Source organism: Monodelphis domestica, chromosome 4, assembly GCF_027887165.1.
Source record: "Monodelphis domestica isolate mMonDom1 chromosome 4, mMonDom1.pri, whole genome shotgun sequence".
NCBI classification, from domain to species: Eukaryota; Metazoa; Chordata; class Mammalia; order Didelphimorphia; family Didelphidae; genus Monodelphis; species Monodelphis domestica.
In genome coordinates this window covers 58,613,774-58,639,151 of record NC_077230.1, presented here as the reverse complement: position 1 = coordinate 58,639,151, position 25,378 = coordinate 58,613,774, and the positions used below count along the sequence as shown (strand labels likewise).

The 25,378-nt window shown below is 36.1% G+C and overlaps 1 protein-coding gene across 8 annotated transcripts in view; it reads left to right on the top strand.

The window, feature by feature from the left end:
- The window catches only part of SENP7 (SUMO specific peptidase 7), a 195,086-nt gene that overhangs the window by 101,342 nt on the left and 68,366 nt on the right, over positions 1-25,378 (top strand). For all 8 annotated transcript variants that reach the window (XM_056793414.1, XM_056793411.1, XM_016433431.2 and 5 more), the window contains 4 exons: positions 10,555-10,736; positions 13,480-13,837; positions 14,745-14,908; positions 23,000-23,146. In XM_056793414.1, coding sequence (XP_056649392.1) covers positions 10,555-10,736; positions 13,480-13,837; positions 14,745-14,908; positions 23,000-23,146 — 851 coding nt within the window. The remainder of the gene's footprint in view (positions 1-10,554; positions 10,737-13,479; positions 13,838-14,744; positions 14,909-22,999; positions 23,147-25,378) is intronic.

The window sequence follows — 25,378 nt, the reverse complement described above, 5'->3', positions numbered from 1 at the left end:
CAGCTATGAATATTCTTGTACAAGTCTTTTTCCTTATTATCTCTTTGGGGTACAAACCCAGCAGTGCTATAGCTGGATCAAAGGGCAGACAGTCTTTTATCACCCTTTGGGCATAGTTCCAAATTGCCCTCCAGAATGGTTGGATGAATTCACAACTCCACCAGCAATGAATTAGTGTCCCTACTTTGCCACATCCCCTCCAGCATTCATTACTTTCCATAGCTGTCATGTTAGCCAATCTGCTAGGTGTGAGGTGATACCTCAGAGTTGTTTTGATTTGCATCTCTCTGATTATAAGAGATGTAGAACACTTCTTCATGTGCTTATTAATAGTTTTGATTTCTTTGACTGAGAACTGCCTGTTCATGTCCCTTGCCCATTTATCAATTGGAGAATGGCTTGATTTTTTGTACAATTGATTTAGTTCTTTGTATATTTGAGTAATTAAACCTTTGTCAGAGGTTTTTATGAAGATTGTTTCCCAATTTGTTGCTTCCCTTCTGATTTTAGTTACATTGGTTTTGTTTGTAAAAAACCTTTTTAATTTGATGTATTCCAGATTATTTATTTTGCATTTTGTAACTCTTTCTAAGTCTTGCTTGGTTTTGAAGTCTTTCCCTCCCCAAAGGTCTGACGTGTACTATTCTGTGTTCGCCTAATTTTCTTATAGTTTCCTTCTTTATGTTCAAGTCATTCACCCATTCTGAGTTTATCTTGGTGTAGGGTGTGAGGTGTTGATCTAAACCAAAGGTTTCCCACATTGTCCTCCAATTTTCCCAGCAGTTTTTTTTAAAACAAAAAGAAATTTATTAATTTAGAAAGTAATGTTGAGAGTGGCCAGGAGGCTAGCAAGGTGGAACAGCAAGGTGGGGAGCAGTTCCCTGGGAGGACAGCATGAAAGGAAAGGCTGTTCCTCCATGGGGACAGCATGGATGGAGAGGCTGTCCCCCAGATGACATCAGTTCTGGGGATTATATACACTTTATATGCTAGGTCCTGGTGTGGACATGACCAGAATGTTAGTCCCTCAGGCATTTGGTGGAGTGGGGTGGTCATCTGACTGGGGTCTGCCTGGAGGCATAAAGATTCATTTCTTTGTCCACCTTAAATCTAGAGGTCAAAAGAGGGTAAACATCCCAGGACCCTGGGTGGAGTCATTGGGTGTTTCTAGGTTAAGAGTCACAAGGATGCAAGGACAAAGGAGTTTCCCTGATAATAGTTGGCCTGGGTTTCTGGGGTACAGTGCCCATGTCAGTATAAGGTATAAACCCCAGGTTTTGACCCTGTCACAGGAGAGTTTTCCCCTGAGGGAAGGTCCCACCTCACCAGACAATAAACACCCACTTCAGGTGGGGGGGCAGACCCCATCTGAAGTCAAGTAGCTCTTTTGTCTCCAGAAGCCTTTCCCTGTACATCACACCCTCCTTACTGAGGATTGAACTTGGGACCTTCAGCTTGTGAGACTGACTCCCTACCTACTTCCCCAAAGCTGAAGTGGATGTCCACTATCTGGTGAAGCGGGACCTCCCCCAGGGGGAAAACTCCCCTGTGACAAGGTCAAAACCTGGGGTTTCTGTTATGGGTAGGAAGGATACCCTTGGGGTTCTGGAAGGATACCTTTTGCAAGCATGCAAGACTCCAAAACTTAGCTTTAAAACAAAAAAGAGATTTATTAATTTAGAAAGTAATGTTGAGAGTGGCCAGGAGGATAGCAAGGTGGAACAGCAAGTTGGGTAGCAGTTCCTTGGGAGGACAGCATGAAAGGAAAGACTGTTCTCCCATGGGGACAGCATGGATGGAGAGGCTGTCCCTTCCCAGCAGTTTTTATGAAATAGTGGATTTTTGTCCCAAAGGCAAATGGGTTTGTCGTATACTGTCTTGCTGAGGTCACTTATCCCGAGTCTATTCCACTGATCCTCCTTTCTGTCTCTTAGCCAGTACCAGATTGTTTTGGTGACCACTGCTTTATAATATAGTCTGAGATCTGGGACTGCAAGGCCCCCTTCTTTTGTATTTTTTTTTCATTATTTCCCTGGATATCCTTGATCTTTTGTTCTTCCAAATGAATTTTGTTATGGTTTTTTCTAAATCAGTAAAAAATTTTTTTGGAAGTTCCATGGGTATGGCACTAAATAGATAGATGAGTTTCGGTAGGATGGTCATTTTTATTATATTGGCTTGTCCTACCCATGAGCAGCTAATGTTTTTCCAATTGTTCAAGTCTAGTCTTAGTTTTGTGGAGAATGTTTTGTAGTTGTGTTCATATAGTTCCTGTGTTTGTCTCAGGAGATAGATTCCTAAATATTTTATTTTTGTCTAAGGTAATTTTGAATGAGATTTCTTTTTCTAGTTCTTGCTGCTGAGCTGTGTTGGAATTATATAGAAATGCTGATGACTTATACGGGTTTATTTTGTATCCTGCAACTTTGCTAAAGTTGTTGATTATTTCGATTAGCTTTTTGGTTGAATCTCTAGGATTCTTTAAGTAGACCATCATGTCATCTGCAAAGAGCGATAATTTGGTCTCCTCCTTGCCTATTTTAATGCCTTCAATTTCCTTTTCTTCTCTAATTGCTACTGCTAGTGTTTCTAATACAATGTCAAATAATAAAGGTGATAATGGGCATCCTTGTTTCACTCCTGATCTTAATGGGAATGGATTTAGTTTATCCCCATTGTAGATGATGGTTTTAGATATATATACTGTTTATTATTTTTAGGAACGGCCCTTCTATTCCTATGCTTTCCAGTGTTTTTAATAGGAATGGGTATTGTATTTTATCAAAGGCTTTTTCTGCATCTATTGAAATAATCATCTGATTTTTGTTGGCTTGCTTGTTGATGTGATCAATTATGTGGATGGTTTTCCTAATATTGAACCAGCCCTGCATCCCTGGTATGAATCCTACTTGATCATGGTGAATGATTCTTCTGATCACTTGCTGGAGTCTTTTTACTAGTATCCTATTTAAGATTTTTGCATCTATATTCATTAGGGAGATTGGTCTATAATTTTCTTTCTCTGTTTATGGCCTGCCTGACTTTGGAATTAGTACCATGTTTGTGTCATAAAAGGAATTTGGTAGAACTCCCTCTTTGCTTATTATGTCAAATAGTTTTTATAGTATTGGAATTAGCTGTTCTTTGAATGTTTGATAGAATTCACTGGTGAATCCATCAGGCCTTTGGGATTTTTTCTTAGGAAGTTCTTTGATGGCCTGTTGGATTTCTTTTTCTGATATGGGATTATTTAAGAAATCTATTTCTTCTTCTGTTAGTCTAGGCAATTTATATTTTTGTAAATATTCATCTGTATCACCTAGGTTGGTATATTTATTGCCATATAGTTGGGCAAAGTAGTTTTTAATGATTGCCTTAATTTCCTCTTCATTGGAGGTGCTGTCCCCCTTTTCATCCTTGATGCTGTTAATTTGATTTTCTTCTTTCCTTTTTTTTATTAGATTGACCAATACTTTGTCTATTTTGTCTGTTTTTTCAAAGTACCAGCTTCTGGTCTTGTTTATTAGCTCAATAATTCTGTCACTTTCGATTTTATTAATTTCTCCCTTCATTTTTAGGATCTCTAGTTTGGTTTTCTTCTGGGGGTTTTTAATTTGTTTGTTCTCAAGTTTTTTGATTTGCATTTCCAATTCCTTGATCTCTGTCCTCCCTAATTTGTTAATATATGCACTCAGGGATATGAATTTTCCTCTAAGTACTGCCTTGGCTGCATCCCATAAGGTTTGAAAGGATGTCTCGCCATTGTCATTTTCTTCAACAAAATTATTAATTGTTTCTATGATTTCTTCTCTAGCTAACCGATTTTGGAGTATCATATTATTTAATTTCCAATTAATTTTTGATTTGGCTCTCCATGTACCCTTACCTATCAATATTTTTATTGCCTTGTGATCTGAAAAGGCTGCATTTATTATTTCTACTTTTCTGCATTTGAGTGCCATGTTTCTGTTACCTAGTGTATGATCTATTTTTGTGAATGTGCCATGTGCTGCTGAAAAGGTGTATTCCTTTTTGTCCCTATTTATTTTTCTCCATATGTCTATTAACTCTAATTTTTCTAAGATTTCATTCACCTCTTTTACCTCTTTCTTGTTTATTTTTTGGTTTGATTTATCTAAATTTGATAGTGGTTGGTTCAAGTCTCCCACTAATATGGTTTTACTGTCTATTTCCTCCTTCAATTCTCCTAGTTTCTCCATTAAAAATTTGGGTGCTATACCATTTGGTGCATACATGTTGATTAGTGATATTTCCTCATTGTCTATACTCCCTTTTAACAGAATATATTTACCTTCCCTATCCCTTTTGATCAGGTCTATTTTTGCTTTGGCTTTGTCAGATATCATGATTGCAACTCCTGCCTTCTTTCTATCAGTTGAGGCCCAAAAGGTCTTACTCCAACCTTTAATTATAACCTTGTGAGTATCGACCCACCTCATATGTGTTTCTTGAAGACAACAAATAGTAGGATTTTGGGTTCTAATCCAATCTGCTATTTGTCTACGTTTTATGGGTGAGTTCATCCCATTCACGTTCAAAGTTATGATTGTCACTTGTGGATTCGCTGGAGTTTTGATATCTTCCCCTAGTTCTGACCTTTCTTCTTTAGCTATTTCCTTTTGAACCAGTGATTTACTTTAGGTCAGTCCCCCTAGTCCCCTCCCTTGATATGCTTCCCTTTCTAGCCCCTCCCTTTTTATGCTCCCTTTCCCTCCCACTCTCCTTCCCTCCCTTTTTATACTCCCTCTCCCCACCCCTTCCTTAATTTTCCTTTCTTTTTTGCCGTGTTGGATAAGATAGAATTCAGGATCCCACTGGATCTAGATGTTCTTCCCTCTCAGATTTGATTTCACTGAGAGTAAGGTTTAAGTAATTCTACTTCATGCTCTCTTCCTCTCCTTCTCATCAGAGAGTTCTTCCCCTCCCCTTCCCATGTGTATCTTTATATGGGAAAGATTATTCTATTAAGTCCCCCCTATTTCTTGAAGTAAATCTTAGTATTATCAACGATTCCCCCCTCACTTTTTCTTTCTTTGCCCCCCCTTTCACCAAATCTTCTTGATGCCTCAATCTTTCCCTATGTATGATTCTTCTAACTACTCTTATGATGCATACAATTTTTGAGAGTTACACAATACATTTTCCCCACATATTAACATATATAATTTGATATAAATGTAGTCTTTATAGAAGAGAGTATGACTTAAAGAAAAAGATAAGATTTATCTCTTTTTCCCTTTCTTTCATATTTACCTTTTCATGTTTCTCTTGCTTTCTGTGATTGGATGTCAAATTTTCCACTAAGTTCTGGTCTTTTCTTAGCAAATGCTTGGAAATCTTCTATTTTGTTGAATGCTCATACTTTCCTCTGGAAGTATATAGTCAGTTTTGCTGGGTAGTTGATTCTTGGTTTGAAACCCAGCTCTCTTGCCTCTCTAAATATCGTGTTCCATGCTTTGCGGTCTCTTAGTGTGTTAGCTGCTAAGTCATGTGTGATCCTTATGGGAGCCCCCCTATATCTGAAGCTCCTCTTCTTGGCTTCTTGTAGGATTTTCTTCTTTTCTTGGAAGTTCTTTAATTTGGCAATTAAATTCCTGGGGGTTATCTTTTGGGGATTTAGTATAGAGGGTGTTCTATGAACCCTTTCTATTTCTATTTTGCCCCCTTGCTCCAGAATGTGTGGGCAATTTTCTTCAATAATCTCCTGTAGAATAATATAAAGGTTATTGTTTATCTCTGGTTTTTCTGGGAGACTGATAATTCGGAGGTTGTCTCTTCTTCCTCTGTTTTCCAAGTCTGTGACCTTTTCAGTGAGATATTTTATGTTTTCTTCTAATTCATTAATTTTTCGGCTTTACTTTATTGATTCTTGCTGTTTTATGATCTCACTTTCTTCGAGTTGCTTAATTCTGGTCATTAGGGACTGGTTTTGCTTTTCAGCTTTGTTTGCCCTTCTATTGGATGCTTCCCGCTCTTTCTCTAATTGTGCAGTCTTATCTATCAGACTGCTGATCTCTTTCTCCCATTTTTCTTTCCAGAAGGTTTCCATCTTTTGGGTAAGCTGCAGTTTGAGATCTTCCAGAGCTTGTTGATAGTTTCCATTTTGGGAGGCATGTTCTGATTTTTTTTGGATTTCATCCTCATTCTCCTCTTTTCCTTGGGTACTTCCACCATAAAAGTTTTCAATAGTCACCTTTTTCCCTTTTTTCCTGGAGGCTTGATTTTGGGCCATGTGAGCCATTCCTTTGGTGGTTTTATTCCCCTTTCCTTTTTGGTCTGGGGTCTGGGTGATGTGGGCGGGTTTTCTGTGAATTTAGGTTGCTTCAGACTAGTTCTTCCCAGCCTCTGAGGTTTCTTAGAGAGCTGAGGCCCTGATCACAGCCACACTGCCCAGGTGTTCAGCTCCACCCAGATAATCAGCACGTAGTCCGCCCCTGGTGTTTAGCTCTGCCCAGATACTCAGCGCAACCACTCAGAGTACAGCTCCGCGGCCCCTATGCTCAGTGCAGGATTCTCCCGTGAAACCGCCTTGAGATGTTGTTTCCTGGCAGCCCCCAGATCCCAAGGACCCTGGAGTGCCCCCCCAGACAGAGACCTTCCCCACTCACTCGCTGTCCCCAGTGAGCGCTCAGGTAGCTCACTCTGGTTTGGTGGGGGAGGTGTGTGTGTGGGAAGGGGGGCTCAGTTCACGTTTCTGTGCAAACTTTTCCTCCTTATTATAGTGTGGAAATGTTCAAACCCCACGTACCTTCGCCTCTGTGGGGTACTGGGGAGTACTGGGGAGTCCTATTCCTCCAAAGGTGATTTTTATGCTCCTTTGATTTAGTCTATTTCGTTCGGTGCCGGGGAGAGGAAGCGTGTGGCGTCTAGATTGCAGCCATGTTTACCCGGAAGTACTTAAAATATTTTTTAACAGTTCATGTATCTAAGGTTAAGAACCTCTGCTTTAGAGACAAAACTTTGCATGATTTCATATGCCTAGAAAACAAGATGTATATGCAGTGTACTTTTTTATAGTTACATTTTAATATAATTAGTAAAATGAATGTAAAAATATAGTAAAAGTATAATCCTATAAAATTGTCCACTTGTTTTTTAAACCCCTTATATACTGCTTCTTTCTGAGAAAGAAGGGGCTATTTAAATACAGATTATGCTCATTTGTGTGCTACTATGTGACATCAAAAGAATAGTGAAATTTTAGAGACAGCAGGGAAATGAGTATTAAAAATGTCTTTGCTCTTTGTCTCTCAGACAATGATTTCGAAGAAGTCAGATCTTAAAACATCTTTATTTTAAGGTGGCAATTTGGTACCTACCTACATGATAATTCTGAATTAAAGCTTCAAAAGTCTTATGCTTGCTGTATAGTAGAGTTTTCATTTCCCACGTTGGAAATGATTTATTTTCTTTGATGGTATTTAAGTCACCATTAAAACAGAGTTTACCTTTTAAGGGGGAGACAACATGTAAACAACTCTGTGCCTATTATAGAGAGAGAATGTAAATGAAGGTTAATCTAAGAGAGGAGGCACTAGCACTCAACTAGGTTCAAGGGAAGTAGGGCAGGAACAGAGGAAGGCCTTTCAGAAGAATCCAGGGAATTTGGGAGTTGTAGGTGAGGAGGGAGAACATTCTTGGCATTGAGGATGGCCAGTGAAATGACCTTGAGTCAGGAAACAAGAGCATTATATATATGAAAATATTCCAAGGAGATAAGTGTAGCTGAGTAAAATACTTATTAAGGAATAACTTGTAAGAATACTGGAAAGATAGGTCGCATCTGGGTTGTTAAGGGCTTTAAAATGCTCAATAGAGCATTTTATATTTGATCCTGGAGGTAATAGAGAGACATTTGAGTTTATGGAATAGAGTATAATTAGACCCATGTATTAGGAAGATCACTTAGGCTGCTAAATTGAAGGATTTTAAATGGGGAGAGATTTGAGATAGGGTAGACCAACCAAAAGTCAGTTATACTAGTCTAGGCATGAGGTGTTAAGATCCTCAAATGGTGTGAAAGTTATATGTGTAGGGAAGAGGTTGTTTAGGAGAGAGTTTCCCCTGTTTAGGGGAAACAGGAAGGTAGAAATAGCAAGATTTGACTGCAGATTGCATAGATGAGGTGAGTTTGAGTGAGAAGTTGATGATAAAACTGATATTTTAAACCTGGATGGGTTAGATGATTGTGATACAAATAATAGTAATCACAGTTTTCACAGTTTTAGAAGAGAGGAAGGGTTTTTTGGGAAGATAGTGAGTTCTGTTTTGAACTTAAGTTTGAGATGACATCTACTTTGAGATTTTTGAAAAGATGATTCAGAACTGGAATTTAAGAAATAGATTAAGGCTTAATATATCTACATTGAAATGATAATTGAGTCCATTGGAACCAATGAGATCCCTAAGAGGAAAATTGTATAGATGGAGAAGAAAAGAGAGCCTAGGACTAAACCTTGAGGAACTGGGTAAAGTTGGGGTTGGGAATAGTGTACAATCTGAATAAAGATCCAGCAAAGGAGATAGAGAAGGAATAGTGAAATGAGAGTACCAGGAGAGAGCAGAAATACAAAAATATAGAGAGGAGAGAGTGATCAGCAATGTTAAAGGTTGCAAAGAGGTCCAAATGTTTGAAGAAAAGGTCATTAGATTTGTCATTTAATACATTGGTAACTGGAGAGAGCAGATAGAGTTAGATAATGAGGTCAGAAGTCAGATCACAGAGGGCTTAGAATTGAATGAGAGGTAGAGGATGTAGAAAAAAAGAAGGCTGCTGAAGGAAGCAGAGTCTGTCTCATGAAGGTTAGCTGAGAATGGAAGGAGATTGATGGCTGGCAGATAGCAGGATCAAGTGACGATTTTTAAAGGATGCGGGAGACATAAATATGTGTTTTGGCCTCAGGAAAGGAATCATTATTGAGGAAGATATGAAGATTAGAAGGGGGAATTGTAGAGAGGGCAGTTTGCTTGAGAAGATTGAAGGAGATGGGATCAAGAGATTTTTGAAAAATGATTTTTCTTGTTAAGGAGGAGTAAATAAGGAAATAGTTGGGGAATACATCTGAATGTGGGGTATCATTGGATTCTTGAGGAGACCTGAATATGTTTGGAGTAGCTGCTGTGCTATGTGGGCAGGCATACTGATGATGGAGGGGTAAAAGGATTGCTTTGCTGTAAGGAGGACCAACTTGAAAATTTGTAACACATTTGTAGTGGGTCCAGCCAGCATGGTTTTGTGATCACACCTCCCCCCCCTCCCTTTTTGTTCAGCAACATGTAAACTAGATTAAAGGTGGTTGGAGTTACCGAGGTTGGATTTTAGCAAGGCATATGATTGGTGGTAGGAGAAGAATTGCAGAGAAGATAGGATAGGGTTGATTTGATTCATTGAAGGATCTAGAAAGGAAAGGAGGAGTGTCTAACTAGTGCAGAGGTCATGGTCTGGGAAAGAATGGAAGAAAGTCACAGGACAAAGAAACAGGGTTAGGGGTTGCAGGAATATATGAGGAAAGATAGAATAATAAAAGATTATGATGTGGTAATGGTAAATGGAGTTCATGGACATGAAGTGCAACACTTATAGGTGATGACAAGAACAAGAATATGACCATTTCTTATGGGTAACTGAAATAGAGTATGACAGTAGGTCATGGGAATTTAATAATTTAAAGAATTAGGAAGATAGGGTATTTGATAGAGCATTATACTGATATTCCCTAGTATGAAGGCAGGAGTTGAGATTGAGAGAAAGTCTTTGCCCTGACTAATTTTGTTTAGAATTAGTTTTTTTTTTTTTAAATATGTTCCTCATATGATGTTCTCCCCACTAAATTCATTGAGGAAGGTAAGGAATGTCTTCAGAGTCCATATGGATTTGCATTGGATGATCAATTTGAAAAAAGTGACCTCAGAAACAGAGAGGTTGCTGAGAGATGGTGGGAGTGGGAAGAGTTTAGCGGTATAAGTGGGGAGCAAGGAGTATTTTGATACTTCTACTCTCACCAGTGAATATTGGGTTATGAGCAAAAATACACCAAGTAAGGGAAAGGAAAAGGTATCTAGGGATTCATTTTCATGAGCAGGGAACCATGCCTTAGTAAGTAAGAAGATGGAATAAGTGAGAAAGGAAAATATTTGAGATAAAATTATGGAGATGGTATTCCAGAAAGCACAGTGTAAGGGCTGGGTAGATCTGAGTGGGATATTAAATTGGGGTTAGGATTGAGGGAGATGAGAATGGGGATTCAGGATTGTGGAGAATGATGTTTATATATTGGCAGTTCAAAGTTCAGAAGCACTGTGGTGGGGAGATCATGAGAAAATAGGATATACTAAATTGAGAAATGGCTATTCTTTGAAAATACAGTGCAAAATAAACATTTCATTTCTGTAAATAACAAGCAATAAAGAGCATACTGTCTCATTTTGTACTGCTAAGTAAAAAGCTACTGTTTTAATGAAGTTTGAATATTATATAGCATTAGGATTCTTCCTGAATTATTTTGGCCACATTTATGCCTCTTGTTTTTTAAGGCTTTAATACTGGAAGCAGTGATTGTGAACATCAAGAGGAGGGAAGCAGAAATCAGGATGACACATATTCTGATTCAAAAGTGTCCAACTGTCCAACTACTAAGAAAACAAAGAAAAGATTAAGAAGTCATTTCCTTGAATATAGTAATGCTCCTTCTCTGGAGGAATCAACATTGCAGTCAGTAAGTTTACAGAATTTAGGTGGGTCTAATATATGCAGTATTGATATTGTTAAATTATAGATGGTACATTTATAAAAAATGAAAGACCTTAAATCCTGTTGTTTATCTACTCTGTGATGTATCAATCTGTCTTTATTGGTCCTATGATTTCATTGGTTTAGGGATCTTACAGATCAGCATCTTCTTGACACTATATAGGCCTAGAAATTCTGTGGGACTCTGAGAAGTTAAGAGACTTCCCAAGAGTCATATAGCCATATAGCTAACTAGTGTGTGGGTTAGAGGCCAGCTTGCTATCCAGCCCTCCATGCCATATTTTTCTGTGTACTTTTATTATTTGCCTTATTTTCCACTTGGCTCGGTATTCATGTGCTGTGTTTAACAATATGGAATTATATTTTTTATTTCCATATGTCCATAATATTCAGATAGTAGAATGTATTTTTTAATTGACTTTTGTGACAGATGAAGAAATCACATATAAAAATACACAGCACCCAAACTATACTGAAAAGATTTTATTTTTCTTTAATGATTTTAAAAAAAAAAACACCTTTACCTTCTGTCTTAGAATCAATATTATGTATTGGTTCCAAGGCAGAAGAGTGGTAAAGGCTAGGCAATGAGGGTTAAGTGACTTGCCCAGGGTCACACAGCTGGGAAGTGTCTGAGGCCAGATTTGAACCTAGGACCACCTGTCTCGGCTTTCAATCCACTGAGCTACCTAGCTGCACCCTCTTTAATGATTTTAGAAGCTACTTGGATGTCTTGTGGTACCTATGAGATCATTATGAATGAACATGTTTACTCGTTTTTTTGTTTCTTATTTGATACAACACCTTCTTCCAATCCTGCCCCAGCTACTTGGCCTTTCTGATTGTTTGGTATCAGAAAAACAGAACTTTACTCTAGATTTAAAAAAAAATTTAGTGAGCTGCTTTTAGTTGACTTGATCACAATTCTTTTTTGTTGTTTTGTTAAAATGCCAAGTATCCCTATGTCATACAATTCTAGAAATCATTTTATTTATTATTTACAGTATTTTATATCTTGCTTCTTTCCTTAGATATTGAGTCAAAGAAGGAAAAAAGAAACATCCCATACTCAGAGACACACATGGCTAGCTTATTTATTAAAGCATTGTGTATAGCATTTGTAATAGATCTAGGAAGACCTATTTCTCACCCACCCCCCTTGCCCTCCATCCCAAATTTATCCTCCCCCCCCCCCCTTTGGTTGTTTTCTCCTTTCCCTCCTGCACTAGAACAAACATGAAATTAATGTCTAACATTCATAGAGAGCAATTTCTTAGAAAATGAAATATCAGAATTTTATTACTCTACTCTCTGTTCTAGGGGATGCCTATATTCAGTGTGTTATAAGCTAAATAGGAATGAATCCTGCACTGAGAATCTAAATTCTTAGGTTCAAATTCTGACTATGCTGTCTACTACTAATATGAATTTGGAAAAGTTTCTTCACCTTTTTCTGGCCTTCGTTTTCTTACATGTAGAATGAGGGAGTTGAACTAGATGATCTCTTATGTGCTTTCCATCTCTATATCTTTTGGCTTGCTTTTATTTTTGTATTTATTAAAAACCCTTGCCTTCCATTTTAGACTCAATACTATTTATTGGTTCTAAGGCAGAAGAGCAGAAGGGGATGGACAACAGAGGTTAAGTAACTTGCCTGAAGTCACAGAGGACCTCATGTCCCTAAGCCTGTGTCTCTATCCACTGAGCAACCCTAGCTGCCCCCTTGGCTTGGTTTTTAGAGCCCCCCCCCCAATTAATCAGCCTGTTAACTAAGTTTTTGATTGTTGGTTAATAATTGGTTAGTAATAATAATAATGATAGCTAACATTATAGTGCTTACTACATACCAGACACTGTGATAGTTATTTGATGTCATCTTTACAACAGTCCTGAGAAGGAAGTGCTGTTGTTGTTCCCATTTTGCAAATGAGGTAAGTGAGGCAAAAGCATAGATTATATGACTTGCTGAAGGTCACATAGCTAGTAAGTAACTGAGTTCATATTTGAACTCAAGTCTCCCTGACTGGTCTGGCACTCTATCTGTGTAGCCATAAATGACCTTGTTCAGTCATGTTTTCAGTCATGTCTAATTCTTTTCAAACTCATTTAGGATTTTCTTGGAAAAGATACTGGATTTCAAATTTCTTCTCTAGCTCATTATATAGGAGAGGAAATTGAGGCAAACTAGGTGAGATGACTTGCCCAGAGCCACACAGCTAGTTAGTGTCTGAGGCCATATTTGAACTCATCATTGAAGATGAGTCTTTCTGACTTTAGATCCAGTACTTTATCTACTGTGTCACCTAACTACCCCTAAATAACTATAGCACTATGTATATGTTTTCCTTACAAAGAGGTCTGAGATTAATATTGGGACAATTTAGGAGTGATATGAATATTAGCATTTAAGTAAAAGAGAGCTACAACTTCTGATTAGGTTTTGGTTTTCAGAATGCTTGGTGCATTTTGTACTATTAGCTATTCTTTTATTCAGCAACTGGCAACATTTCTCCTGTTATAAAAATCAAAATGTTTTTAAAAGCCTCAAAAATCTTCCTTTTACTATAGTTAAGCAAGCAATACTAAGTTTTTTTTTTAATTTTTAGCTCATCTTTTTTCTTTGAGGCTGATATGTTGAAAATTGGTGTTTAGTAAGATAAATTTGAATAATGCTAATGTATATTCTGTATATTATTTGTGTTGTATAGAAAGAACAAGAACATGATTCATTGCCTTCTGAATGTGGAGATCCAAGTGAAACTGATTATTTGCATGATCTTAAGGCCTTACAAAGAAATACTCTGGAGTCTGTGGAAATTGGTTTTATGAAGCCTTCCTCCTTTGAGAGCCAGGAGGTTGTTGTAAGTTGCTCCCAGAACAGCTTTTCTGACTCTTCAGCTGCTAGCCCATTTCAGAACCTGAATCCTGTTTGCAGTGATGCTCTGGAGATTACTTCTATAGTTGATAATGTCAGTATGTTGGTGACAGAGGCAGAAGTTCCTGTTCTAAGAAAATTGCGAAGCAAAAATTATGATGACAAACAATTGTTTGTCTCTGTTGAACCAAGTAAGTATCAGCTGTTATTTGGTAGCTGAGCCACAAGAGCACTATAATCATTTTTGTACTTTTTCCCCCATTACCTGCTTACTTTTCTTCACCTTCACCTAACCAAAGGAAACAACTTTGTCATGATTGTGGAATGTGTTCTCTTGCTTAGAGATTGAAGGCCTCTTGGTTTATATCACAGATCTTATAATTGTCAGGTTGGTGGAGTGATAGGATGAGTTGGTGATAGGGAAGGTGTTTAGTTTCATTTTTTATTAGATGTACATTTATTAAAAAACTCTGTAAGATTGGATTGCTTGTCAGCTCCAGGAGTGGGGAGGGAAGAAGAGAGGGAGACAATATGGATCCTATGACTTTGGAAAACTTATGTGGAAATTTGTTATTAAAATAAAAAAATCCTTAAAATAACTCTGTAAGAGTCAGTATCCTTAAATTCAGAAAGTTAAGGTACAGCTTGGGTACATTAGAATATTTCATTGTTAGAATCCAATCTGCAATGTCCTTAGTCTTAGTCATTTATACTTAGTCTGAATCCCTCAAGAATTGGGACATAGTTTGTATTTACAGAACAACAATGATTTGGATTGGGGATCAGAAGATCTGTGTTTATATTTTAGTTCTTCTACTTATGTGACCTTAACCAAGTTAATGTGGAAGGTACAGTGTCTTAATTTGTAAAATAAAAGATTTTTTACTAGACTTAGAAAGTCCTGTGATTGTTAGTAAATATCATATGTTCTAGCTAGGGTAAATAAAGTTTTGAGTGACAAGCCAAATTTTGAATTTTCTATCCTGTTATGATTTCATCTAGTGGTAATTTAATCAATGATATTCAATATTAATTACAAGGCTTTTGTAATGATTAATAATTGCAATTCACTTTAAGCATAAATTTTTCCTTTTTAAGTTGTTGTTTCAAGTGATGAAGAAGGGCCTATTGAACAAAACAATTCAGACACACTTAATTTACATCCTGAACAAGGCTATGAGCTTATCATTAAAGATGAGGAAAGAGTATCTGAGTTGGAGTTGTCAGAGGATATACTTCTAACAGCATCGAAATCTGCACAGGTAACACAACCCTGATAATATCAAGATTAGCTGAGAATCTTTGTTTTTTATTAACAGATGGAGTAATTCCCATTAAAAACACTTTTTAAAAGTTTTAATATATATATAACATAAAATACATATGTCTATATGAACACAGACATATGTATATCTATAACTATGTGTGACACAATTATGTTATCTATAGAAAAACATATAATCGCTTTCTCATTTTGAAGTAAAAGGATGCTGCTGCTTCACCTTATCATTTCTAACTCTTAGCCGAAAGCAAGCAAGCTTTTATATACTACTCCTTTCCTCATGATTCCCATGGGTCATTTAAGTATGTTTTCCTTGCATTTGCTAAAACCAGTAATACCATTCACTTAGTACTCACATAATACCAAGGCTAATAACTGCAGTACCAACAAGCCCATAGTACTCTACTCAAATTTTTGTAATTATAAAATTATTGATTAAGAGTATGGAAATAGTAAGTGGTGCATTATATGTAATGAAATATTGTTTTTCATTGACTGAAGTAAGGGCTATTCATTGGAAGTACTCTTTTATTAGTTTTTACATTGAGTTAAATAACCTGTTATATACTTCCAACTTGTAGTCTTATAGTTTGAAAGTTATCCTTTGTATGTCTTCCAATGTCATGCCATTATTATATATGCCACTTCTAAATAAAAATTCTTAGCATACATACAAAAACTCAGAATTTTTTTCCAAAAGCTTGTCAGTGAAGAAGTGAATCTTCAGGGGGCAGCTGGGTAGCTTAGTGGATTGAGAGCCAGACCTAGAGATGGGAGGTCCTAGGTTCAAATCTGGCCTCAGACACTTCCCAGCTGTGTGACCTTGGGCAAGTCACTTAAGCCCCATTTACCTAGCCCTTACCACTCTTCTGTCTTGGAGCCAATACACAGTATTGATTCCAAGACGGAAAGTTAAAAAAAAAAGAAGTGAATCTTCATATCAGAAAACTTTATTACTTAACTAATCACAACAATTTAATAAAGGTTAAATCACATAGGACTAAATATATAGCCCCTCTTCTCATTGTTTTTTTTTTTTGGTAAATAACAAAAGTCAACAAGATACAATTAGCCAATTGTATCCTACACAGCTCTAACTATTTCACATTGAAGATGGACATCTCTTTTTAAAATTTTATTTAAAAAATTTTATTTATTAATTACTTTAGAATATTTTTCCATGTTATATGATTCATGTTCTTTCCTTTACCTCCTCTTTCTCCTCTCCCAGAGCCAATGAGCAATTCCACTGGATTTTACATGTATCATTATTCAAAACCTATCTCCATATTATTAATATTTGCAGTTGAGTGATCATTTAAAGTCAACATCCCCAATCATATACTCATTGAACTATGTGATCAGTTGCATTGCCGCTAGTAGAGAAGTCCATTACATTCGATTGTACCACAGTGTATCAGTCTCTGTGTACAATGTTCTGGTTCTGCTCCTCTCACTCTGCAGCAATTCCTGGAGGTTGTTCCACTTCACATGGAATTCCTCAAGTTCTTTATTCCTTTCAGCACAATAATATTCCATCATCATCAGATACCACAATTTATTGAGCCATTACCTAACGATGGGCACCCCTTCATTTTCCAGTTTTTTGCCACTATGGAGAGAATGGATATAAATATTTGTGTACAGGTATTTCCCCCTATTATTTCTTTGAGGTACAAACCCAGCAGTGGCATGGCTGGATCAAATGGCAGGCAGTTTTTTAAAGGCCTTTGGACATAGTTTCAGATTGCCTTCCAGAATGGTTAGATCAATTACAACTCCACCAGCAATGCATTAGGGAGAAGATGGACATCTCTTGATTGTACCTTTTAAAGTAGTTAACAAAAGTTCTTAAAGCTATAAAATATCCCAAAGACTTTGGTCAAATGATTGAAGAAAGTTTAATGGTTTCATTTTTGTTTCTTTTGTATCTCTTCGAGTGGTGGATGTTCTAGCCATGTCCAGATAAGACCAGAATTTTCACTAAGATTCAACACAAACACTATTTAGTAAATAGTACAGTAAGTAGAAATCAGATAGGATATAACAGTACCTATTACATTAGAGTATATAAAATATAATCTTAAAAAAAATCCTTTTTTACCTTATTGTGGCATGGAGTTGATCCTGAGTTCTTTAGGGCTATGCCAGGAAAGCTTAAAATATAGCAGATTTTGTCACAGAGAAAAAGCTTTTTTAATCATGATCCCAGTAAAAGATTGAATTTACTTTTGAGGAATAGTCTGACGTCTGTATAGGCTTGACACCAATAGCTGATCACTTAGTGATAAATTCTTTCACATGACATTCCATGAAACAAAAATGTCCTTCAGTCTGAACAGATCTCTTCTACTTCTGTAGTGACTGTAGCATAAAGTGTCAGGTAGAAGTAGGTAAATGAAAAACTGGCAGGATAAGAAACAGTGGAATTGGGGGCAGCTGGGTGACTCAGTGGATTGAGAGCCAGGCCTAGAGATGGGAGATTCTAGGTTCAAATCTGGCCTCAGACATTGCCTAGCTGTTTGGGCAAGTCATTTAATCCCCATTGCCTAGCCTTTAATGCTTTTCTGCCTTAGAACCAATACATAGTAAACAAAAAGAGAGAGAAAAAATGGAACTCCAGACCCCAGTCTTTGCTAAACTAGAAGACACAAATTACTTAGGGAGAAATTCCTCTTTGATTAAAACAAATAAACAAATAAAAGCTTTTGAGAAAACTGGAAACTAGTCTGGTAGAAATAAGATATAATCAAACCTTTTGTGCTTGATATTGTAATTTTATGCTTGAAATTGATTTATGATTTTAAGATCATACTACAAAAACATTAGAAAAGAAACAACTATAGAGAGATGTATTCTTAACCAAACAAGGGATAGAGGCAATTGCAAGAGATAAAACAAAAATACCTTTGTATCATATTTCTTAGATAAGAGTTTGGTATAATTATAATAGGACTAGCTAGCATTGAAATAGAGTTTTATGGTTTACAAAACACTTTATATATATTATCTTTATCCTCACCACAACACTGAGATGTAGATGCTATTATCATCTCTGATTTACAGATGAGAAAACTGAGACAGAAATTAAGTCAGCCAATAAGCATTTGTTAAGCACCTATTCTATGTCAAGTACTGTGCTAAGTACTAGATGCAAAGAAAGGCAAAAAACAGTCCTAGATATATACATCCATCTTTCTCTGAGTCTGTCCCCCCCCCCATATACCTATCCATCCATCTATCCATCTCTCTGTCTCTGTCTCTTTCTCTATATACATATATGTATATATAGTATAGGTATGTATTTTTATGTGTCCATGTATATATCTTTGTATATAACCAAAAGCCATCCCTCCATAGATAAATGGTTAAAGGATAGGAACAAGTAGTTCTCAAAAGAAGAATTCCAAACTTTGGACAGAATTTCCAAATTACTAATAAGAAGAGAAATGCTAATCAAAATATCCCTTTGAATTTTACCTCAGTCAGTCAGTGAAATTTATTAGAGTGCCTACCTTATGCCAGGCACTGTCCTAAGCACTGAGCACATAAATCAAAGTAAAAGATAGCCTTTGCCCTCAAGGAGCTCATAATTGAATTGGGGAGACAACATGAAAATAGTCATGTACAAACAAGCTATATACAGAATAAATGGGAAATAATCAATAGAGGGAAGGCACCAGAATTATGAAAGACTGGGAGAGGCTTCTTGTAGAAGGAGGGATTTTACTTGGGACTTGCAGGAAGCCAGGGAAAGCCAGTAGGGGAAGGAGGGAGAGCATTTAGTATCTGAGAGACAGGCAATGAAAATACCCAGAGGTAGGAGGATACTCTTCTTTAAGGAATAGGAGAAGGTCAGTGTCACTGTATTGAAAAATATTTGGGAAAGAGGATAATGTATAAGAAGATCAGAAAAGGGAAAGAGAAGGCTAGATTATAAAAGGCTTTAAATGCTAAACATAGCATCCATTCCCAGAAAATTGGCAAAGATGACAAAAGATAGGAATAATGCAATATTTTTATTGTATAAGTTTTCTCTTGGTCCTGCTCACTTCAGCCTCTGTTACTTCATATAAATCTTCCAAGGATTCTTTGAAAGTCATTATTTTTAGTGGCATAGTAATATTACTTTTTAATTTATATACCATTTTTACATTTATATATCATAATTTTTTTAGTCACTTTCCAGTTGATGGGTATCTCTTGAGTGTCCAGTTCTTTGCTACTAAAAAAACAGAATTGATATTACTATTTTGTGCATATTAATTGTTTACATCTTTATTTGATTCCTCTGCAAAATAATCCTAATAGTGGTGGGTATTGCTGGCTTAGAGGGAAAGTGTGGAGTTAAACTGTTCAGTCAGGGCAAAAGATAAGATAGGTAACTTTGACTTCATTGATTTGAAAACCTCTTGCACAACACAACTATTGAAAATTCAGAACAAAATCATTGCGACTTGACTATGAAACAATGAAAAAATACCCCTTCTATTTTCTGTTGTTATGGTGGCAGAAGGTGCAATATAGAAGTAGATAAATGAAAAACAGATATGACATTGTCTTGTACATATTTCAACACACACACACACATACATATATATATATATATATATTTATAAATGTTCGTATATATTCCTTTAAGTATTTTGGCTGTCAAGTATGTGTGTGTATATCCCCAAGTATAAGGGTAGGTTTTGGGATGGAAAGCAATATTCAATTGCTTGAGAAAGGAGGAAGAATGATTTGGGAATAAATTGATTACTATTTATTACTTCTAGATATTACTATCCTGTTCACTAGGATCTGGATTCACTAAGTTTTTTGGATAGATTGAATTTGACCTGAGTGCTCTCACAAGAAAAAGCAAACAAATGAAGAATGTGTATTACTCAGATTTGACATGTAGTTGGATGAACAGCTTAGAGAGCTTTTTCATCTATATATTTGAGAAACATTAAAAATGGACAATATTGGGGACAGCTAGGTGGCTCAGTGTATTGAGAGCCAGGCCTAGAGATGGGAGGTCCTAGGTTCAAATTTGACCTCAGACACTTCCCAGCTGTGTGACCCTGGGCAAGTCACTTACCCCCCATTGCCTAGCCCTTACCACTCTTCTGCCTTGAAACCAATACATGGTACTGATTCCAAGATAGAAGGTAAGGGTTAAAAAAAAAAAAAGGACAATTTTAGACTCATAATTAAATCTAAGGAGGAGAAGTGGGTCCTTTAGGAAATTTCAGAGTTCCTTTAATGATCTCAAATTTCAATCCCAAATAGGAGGTTTTCATTTTTTATTTAAAAAAAAAACCCCTTACTTTCTATCTTAGAATCAATACTGCATATTGGTTCCAAGGCAGAAGAGTTGTGAAGGCTAGGCTTTGGGGTTTAAGTGACTTGCTCAGATTCATACAGCTGGGAAGTACCTGAAGCCAAATTTGAACTTAGGACCTCTCATCCCTAGGCTTGGTTCTCAGTCTAGTGAGCCACCTAGCTGCTTCTGAGGCCATTATTTTAATACCAGTGTTCTACCATTGTAATATGGTTATGAGACTCAGACCAGAATAGTCTTTGAAGAATTGAAAATGGGTATCACACAGGTCAATGAAAAGGTGTATTGTAGGAGAGAGAAGGCTGCAACATAGATTAAATGAGGAACTTGAAGGAACAAAAGTAAAAAATGACATGCAAATGTGTAATGAGAAAAGAATATGGACTTGTCCTGTAGTGAGCCAGTGAGGGAAGACAGATTTAGTGCTTCAGTAGTATGGTTGCAGTATTAGGAGAACCTGAAAAGGCTTCCAGCACATTAGGTGCATCCTCTCTAGTGAGCTTATATGAGGATACGGGCAAGATAAGAACCACAGGAGAGACAGATGTGGATGAGTTGCAGTCTGGATTTTTGGAATAAATATGCAAATCAGTGAGATCTCAGATCTCTTGAATTCAGTTTTTGAATAATTAACACAAATTTCAATAAATGGGAACAATTTAAAATTTAAAAAATTCAGTTGACTATTCTGAGTTAAAAACCTTTAAATGAATACTACTACCTTAGTAGCATACAAGTTGATGTATAAAATGACATCAAGTTAAGAAATTAAGTAGTCTTGCTATATGAGAATGAATAAAATGAAGCAGGTAGCACCAAACACATACTAAAATTTGCAACACAGTTATCTTTAAGAGGGAATAAGATCTTCATAGTGATGAGACAAATTTGACTTATGCTATTTAGAAGCACCTAGGTGGCACAGGGGATAGATAGTTCCAGACCTGGAGCCTTTCTGAGTTCAATTCCAGCCTCAGACACTCATAGCTGTGTTACTCTGGTCAAGTCATTTATCCCCATTTGCCTCAGTTTCCTCATCTGTAAAATGAGATAGAGAAGGAAATGGCAAATCACTCTGCCAAGAGTACCCCAAATGAGGTCATAAAGAGTTGGACAAGATTGAAAATGATTGAATAACATCATTTATGTACTACATTGAGCAAAATTTTGCAGAATAAAATCTCCAGTAGTGAAACCTGAGAGTATATTCCTTCCAAAGTTAGTCTCTTGGAGGTCCTCATTAACAGTGGATATAAGAAAATTTAATTTGTCATTTTAAGGTTCTAATTGTGTCTTACAAATTGTGAAGGCCCAGTGAAACTTTTACTTATTCTATTAAAAAACTCAATTTTTTGTCCATTTGATTGGAGATATTCTGACTGGGCCTGATTTAGGCCAATCTATTGATAATTTACATTATATTTTGGAACAAAATGAAATAAATACTTGCATATGATTCAGCATTTAACAACAACAACAAAAAAGAGCTTTACTTAGCTATAGCACGAGGATATTCAGCAAGGATAAGCATTGAGGATACTTTGAATTGATTCAACTCAGGGAATCTCCCCTACTTGAATTGCATGTTGTGATTTACCCACCAAGCATCTGAGAACTATTTGAGCTCTTTGTAGCTGTTTTGTACTTTGGTGATCAGTACATAATGAAGCCTTTTGTCCTTTGAACCAATTAAGACTCAAAGATAGATTCAATGCCTTTAAAGGAAAAATTAGCCTAACTTGCATGGGGAAAGAGGGATTAGGACATTGCACCTATCATAGTAAGTATCTGTGACTGAGGTGGGTTTCCTACCTTTTATTTTCTTCACGTAGTTGGTGAGTACAGGTAGTAAAAGGATATGACAATAAAAATATTCTATTTTGATGATGTGAATTGGGCCAGCAGCTGTACTACACATGGCTGTGCTCTGCCTAATATATTTGACATGCTGAAAGGGAATGTGAGTGCAGGCTGGACAGATGGCAATACAAAGAAGGTGAGTCTAAAAAATGATATCTCTAGAGAGAATTTGAACAAAGTCAGTTTTTGAATAGGAGCAATGTATTGTGTGAGTTTAAGTGGTGATGAGTAGCATTTGCCTCTATAGGTAATAATAAGCATATAGATCTCATAATGGTAAAGCAAATAGGATTGACATGACAAAGGATACTGTCTTAGATTCACATAGTCACCACTTGTGTGCTTACTAGAAGTTATAGCTTGGTTTGTTATGGTACTACCCTATTACAACTGAATGCCAAAAATGAATTAAACCTTTTAGTGGAGATCTTTCTCTGAATAACTTAAGTCATTAACTTCAATGACATTGATTTGGATTCAGACTAGATATGGTTTTTGAACTGTTTTTCTTTATGGAATTAATTTTGGGACAGATAGTTATTTAAACAAAAATTTTTTTTGCAAGGTAAATTCATTGTTTTTACTGAGCAAGATGTGTCCAAAGTGGTTGTTTGATTTGCCACTTACTGTTTTTCAGTGTAAATTGCAGATATTGGTATATCACAGAATTGTGAATCACAGAATAGTTCTATTTGGAAAAGAACTTAGAAATGATTCAATTTAACTTAATTTTTTTAGATGAGAATATAGGATGATTATATAAGAATTCATTAATAAATATGAATATAATAGAAGACATTTAAAAATGAAAATGTACACTAATTCAATAGTTATATTCACTCAATACTTACACAGTTCATCTTATTTTTTATTTCTTTCTAGGTTTCACCAAATGTATTTCCAGAAAGTCTTGTTGTGGATAATTTTTCTTGTATTATACCCAGTAATGAGATGGATCTACACTTGGATATTACATTTACCTCTGTTTACATTGGCAGCATAAAAGGCATTTCTAGTGGTTTTGTTACTGTAAGTATTTTTAGCTTGAGATACTTTTGTAACTGATCACTGATAAAACATTTGTGAATTTTTTTGAGTAAGATACCAGTATGAAGAATTTAGAGATTCATTTTTATCAAATGTTTTGGATTTTTAAAGTAATTATTTCTGTATTAAATTCTCTATCTTCAGTCTTCTTGTTGCCAATTCTTAAAATTTCTAATTACTCAAATTGTAATTGCATATATTTATGCAGAAATTTAAGGTTTACAAAGTGCTTTAGATTTCAGAGTAAGAAACAAAGATTCAGAAAAAATAGGTGATTTACTTAAATTCACAGAGCTAATAACTGGCAGTTGCAGCCCTCTTCCTCCAACTCAGAGGCTATTTTTCCTCTATCATACCATATTGCCTTCTTGGGATCATTTCTAAATATTGTGTTGAAGTTACTTTTTTAAAAAACCTTTACCTTCTTTCTTAAAATCAGTACTAAATATCAATTAGACCTGACTGAAACAACTCAACAAGAATTATTCTGAGAGAAGGGGTCTATAGGCTTCACCAGACTCCCAGAGGGCTCTGTAACACAAAAAAGATTAAGATTTCAAAAGAAACCAATTATACTGAAAAACAGTTCTTAAAATACTAAAACAAAACAAAGAAGATAAGTTTTTTGCACCCCAGGTTAAGAACTTCTCTGTAGGAATTCAAGTTGGGCTTCTGTTTTAAAGGCTTTAAGCACTTTGGACGGGCAAAATCTTTAGTAGTGGTTCATTTGTATATGTGGATTATTCATAAATTAGATATCTATAAATTTATGGACTATTATTAACTTTTTGCAAAGACCCAAGGAGTTGTACTATCAAATCAATATAAAAGAAGTAGATAATAGAGAAAATTATTGGGGAAAAGTGTAGAGGTACAATTTTATCTCCTTAATTCAACCAATACTTAGTATTTGTTGAATGCCCACTTCATGTAAATACTGTGCTAGGTTAAAGGGAGGAAGGAAAAGAATGAGAAGTGATATGAATAAGCATGAGTATTATAAGAATGAGATTATAAAAGATATAGTTTGATAAGGTAAGGAATGCAAAGAGGCACATGCAAGCCTTGGAATGAACGGAGAAAGGGGGAGGTGTGAGAGGGACTGTTGTGGGGGGTTAGCCAGCTTTTCCCCTCTCTCTAAGGGTAGCCTTGGTTTTGAGGAGAAATGAAGAGAAAACTTGAACAATCTTCGTAGTTTTCCTTTTGTCCACTTTGGGAAGACCAGGAAGGAAACCAATTTCTATCTGCTGTTTTGATAACATTTTGTTTTGAAGAAGAATCACAGAAAGTCCTGCTTGTTTGGACTCTTGAGTCTCACCTCAGAGCCACACACTCAGCTGAGTGAGCCTCTGCCATTTTGGCTCACTGTCTTTACTTACTTGGAGACAATTTTAATATAGAGATACTTGAACATATATATATATATATATATATATATATATATGGATTTAGTCAGTTTAGTCAGATATTATTTTGAGATTTTATTTATTGATAAGGAGATTTTATAGAGTAGCTTGGGTGAATTCCCAAGACCAGAAGAATTTTGTTTTGCGATGAAAGGATAGTGGGTGTAGTATTTAGTTCCCTTAGTATTAAGGAATCCTCAGTTTATAATCCTTATATTTAACCTTTATAATACAAATAAATATATATTCTTATATATATTATAGTCTCTAAGACAGTTTGTGCACTGAGCCTAGTGAAGGAAGGTTCACTCTTGGACTTTCCTTCAAGGAGGAGAATTGGGATACTTTGTGGAAACAAGGCAGAATATCTAGTCAGTCTCCATCCTAATAATATATTTTACAATCCTATTATTATAGTATGAATAGGAATATGAATGCAGTCTTTCAAGGGGGTGATTATCTAGTGGAGTGGGATGAGGGTGGTTCTTTTGGCATGTAGTTTAAGTGTAATATAAAATAGTAAATACATAAAGGTTGGTGCCACATAATGAACAACAACTAGACTTCAAGAAATATTATGGGGAAGTCAGGATGGTAGAATAGCAGGAAGTAAGCAAGAAACACACCCAAACTGTTCCAGACTGATCTAGAAAATGTATCAGATCAACTCCTTATGTGGAAATCCAAGAAAAAGTCAGTCTTTTTAAGGATGGGAATTTTTGTAGGTGGTGGTGAAGGAGCCAATGGATAAAGGGGGATGAAGTTGAGAGAAAAGAAGTGAATGATAGAGAGGTTGGAATTCAGAACC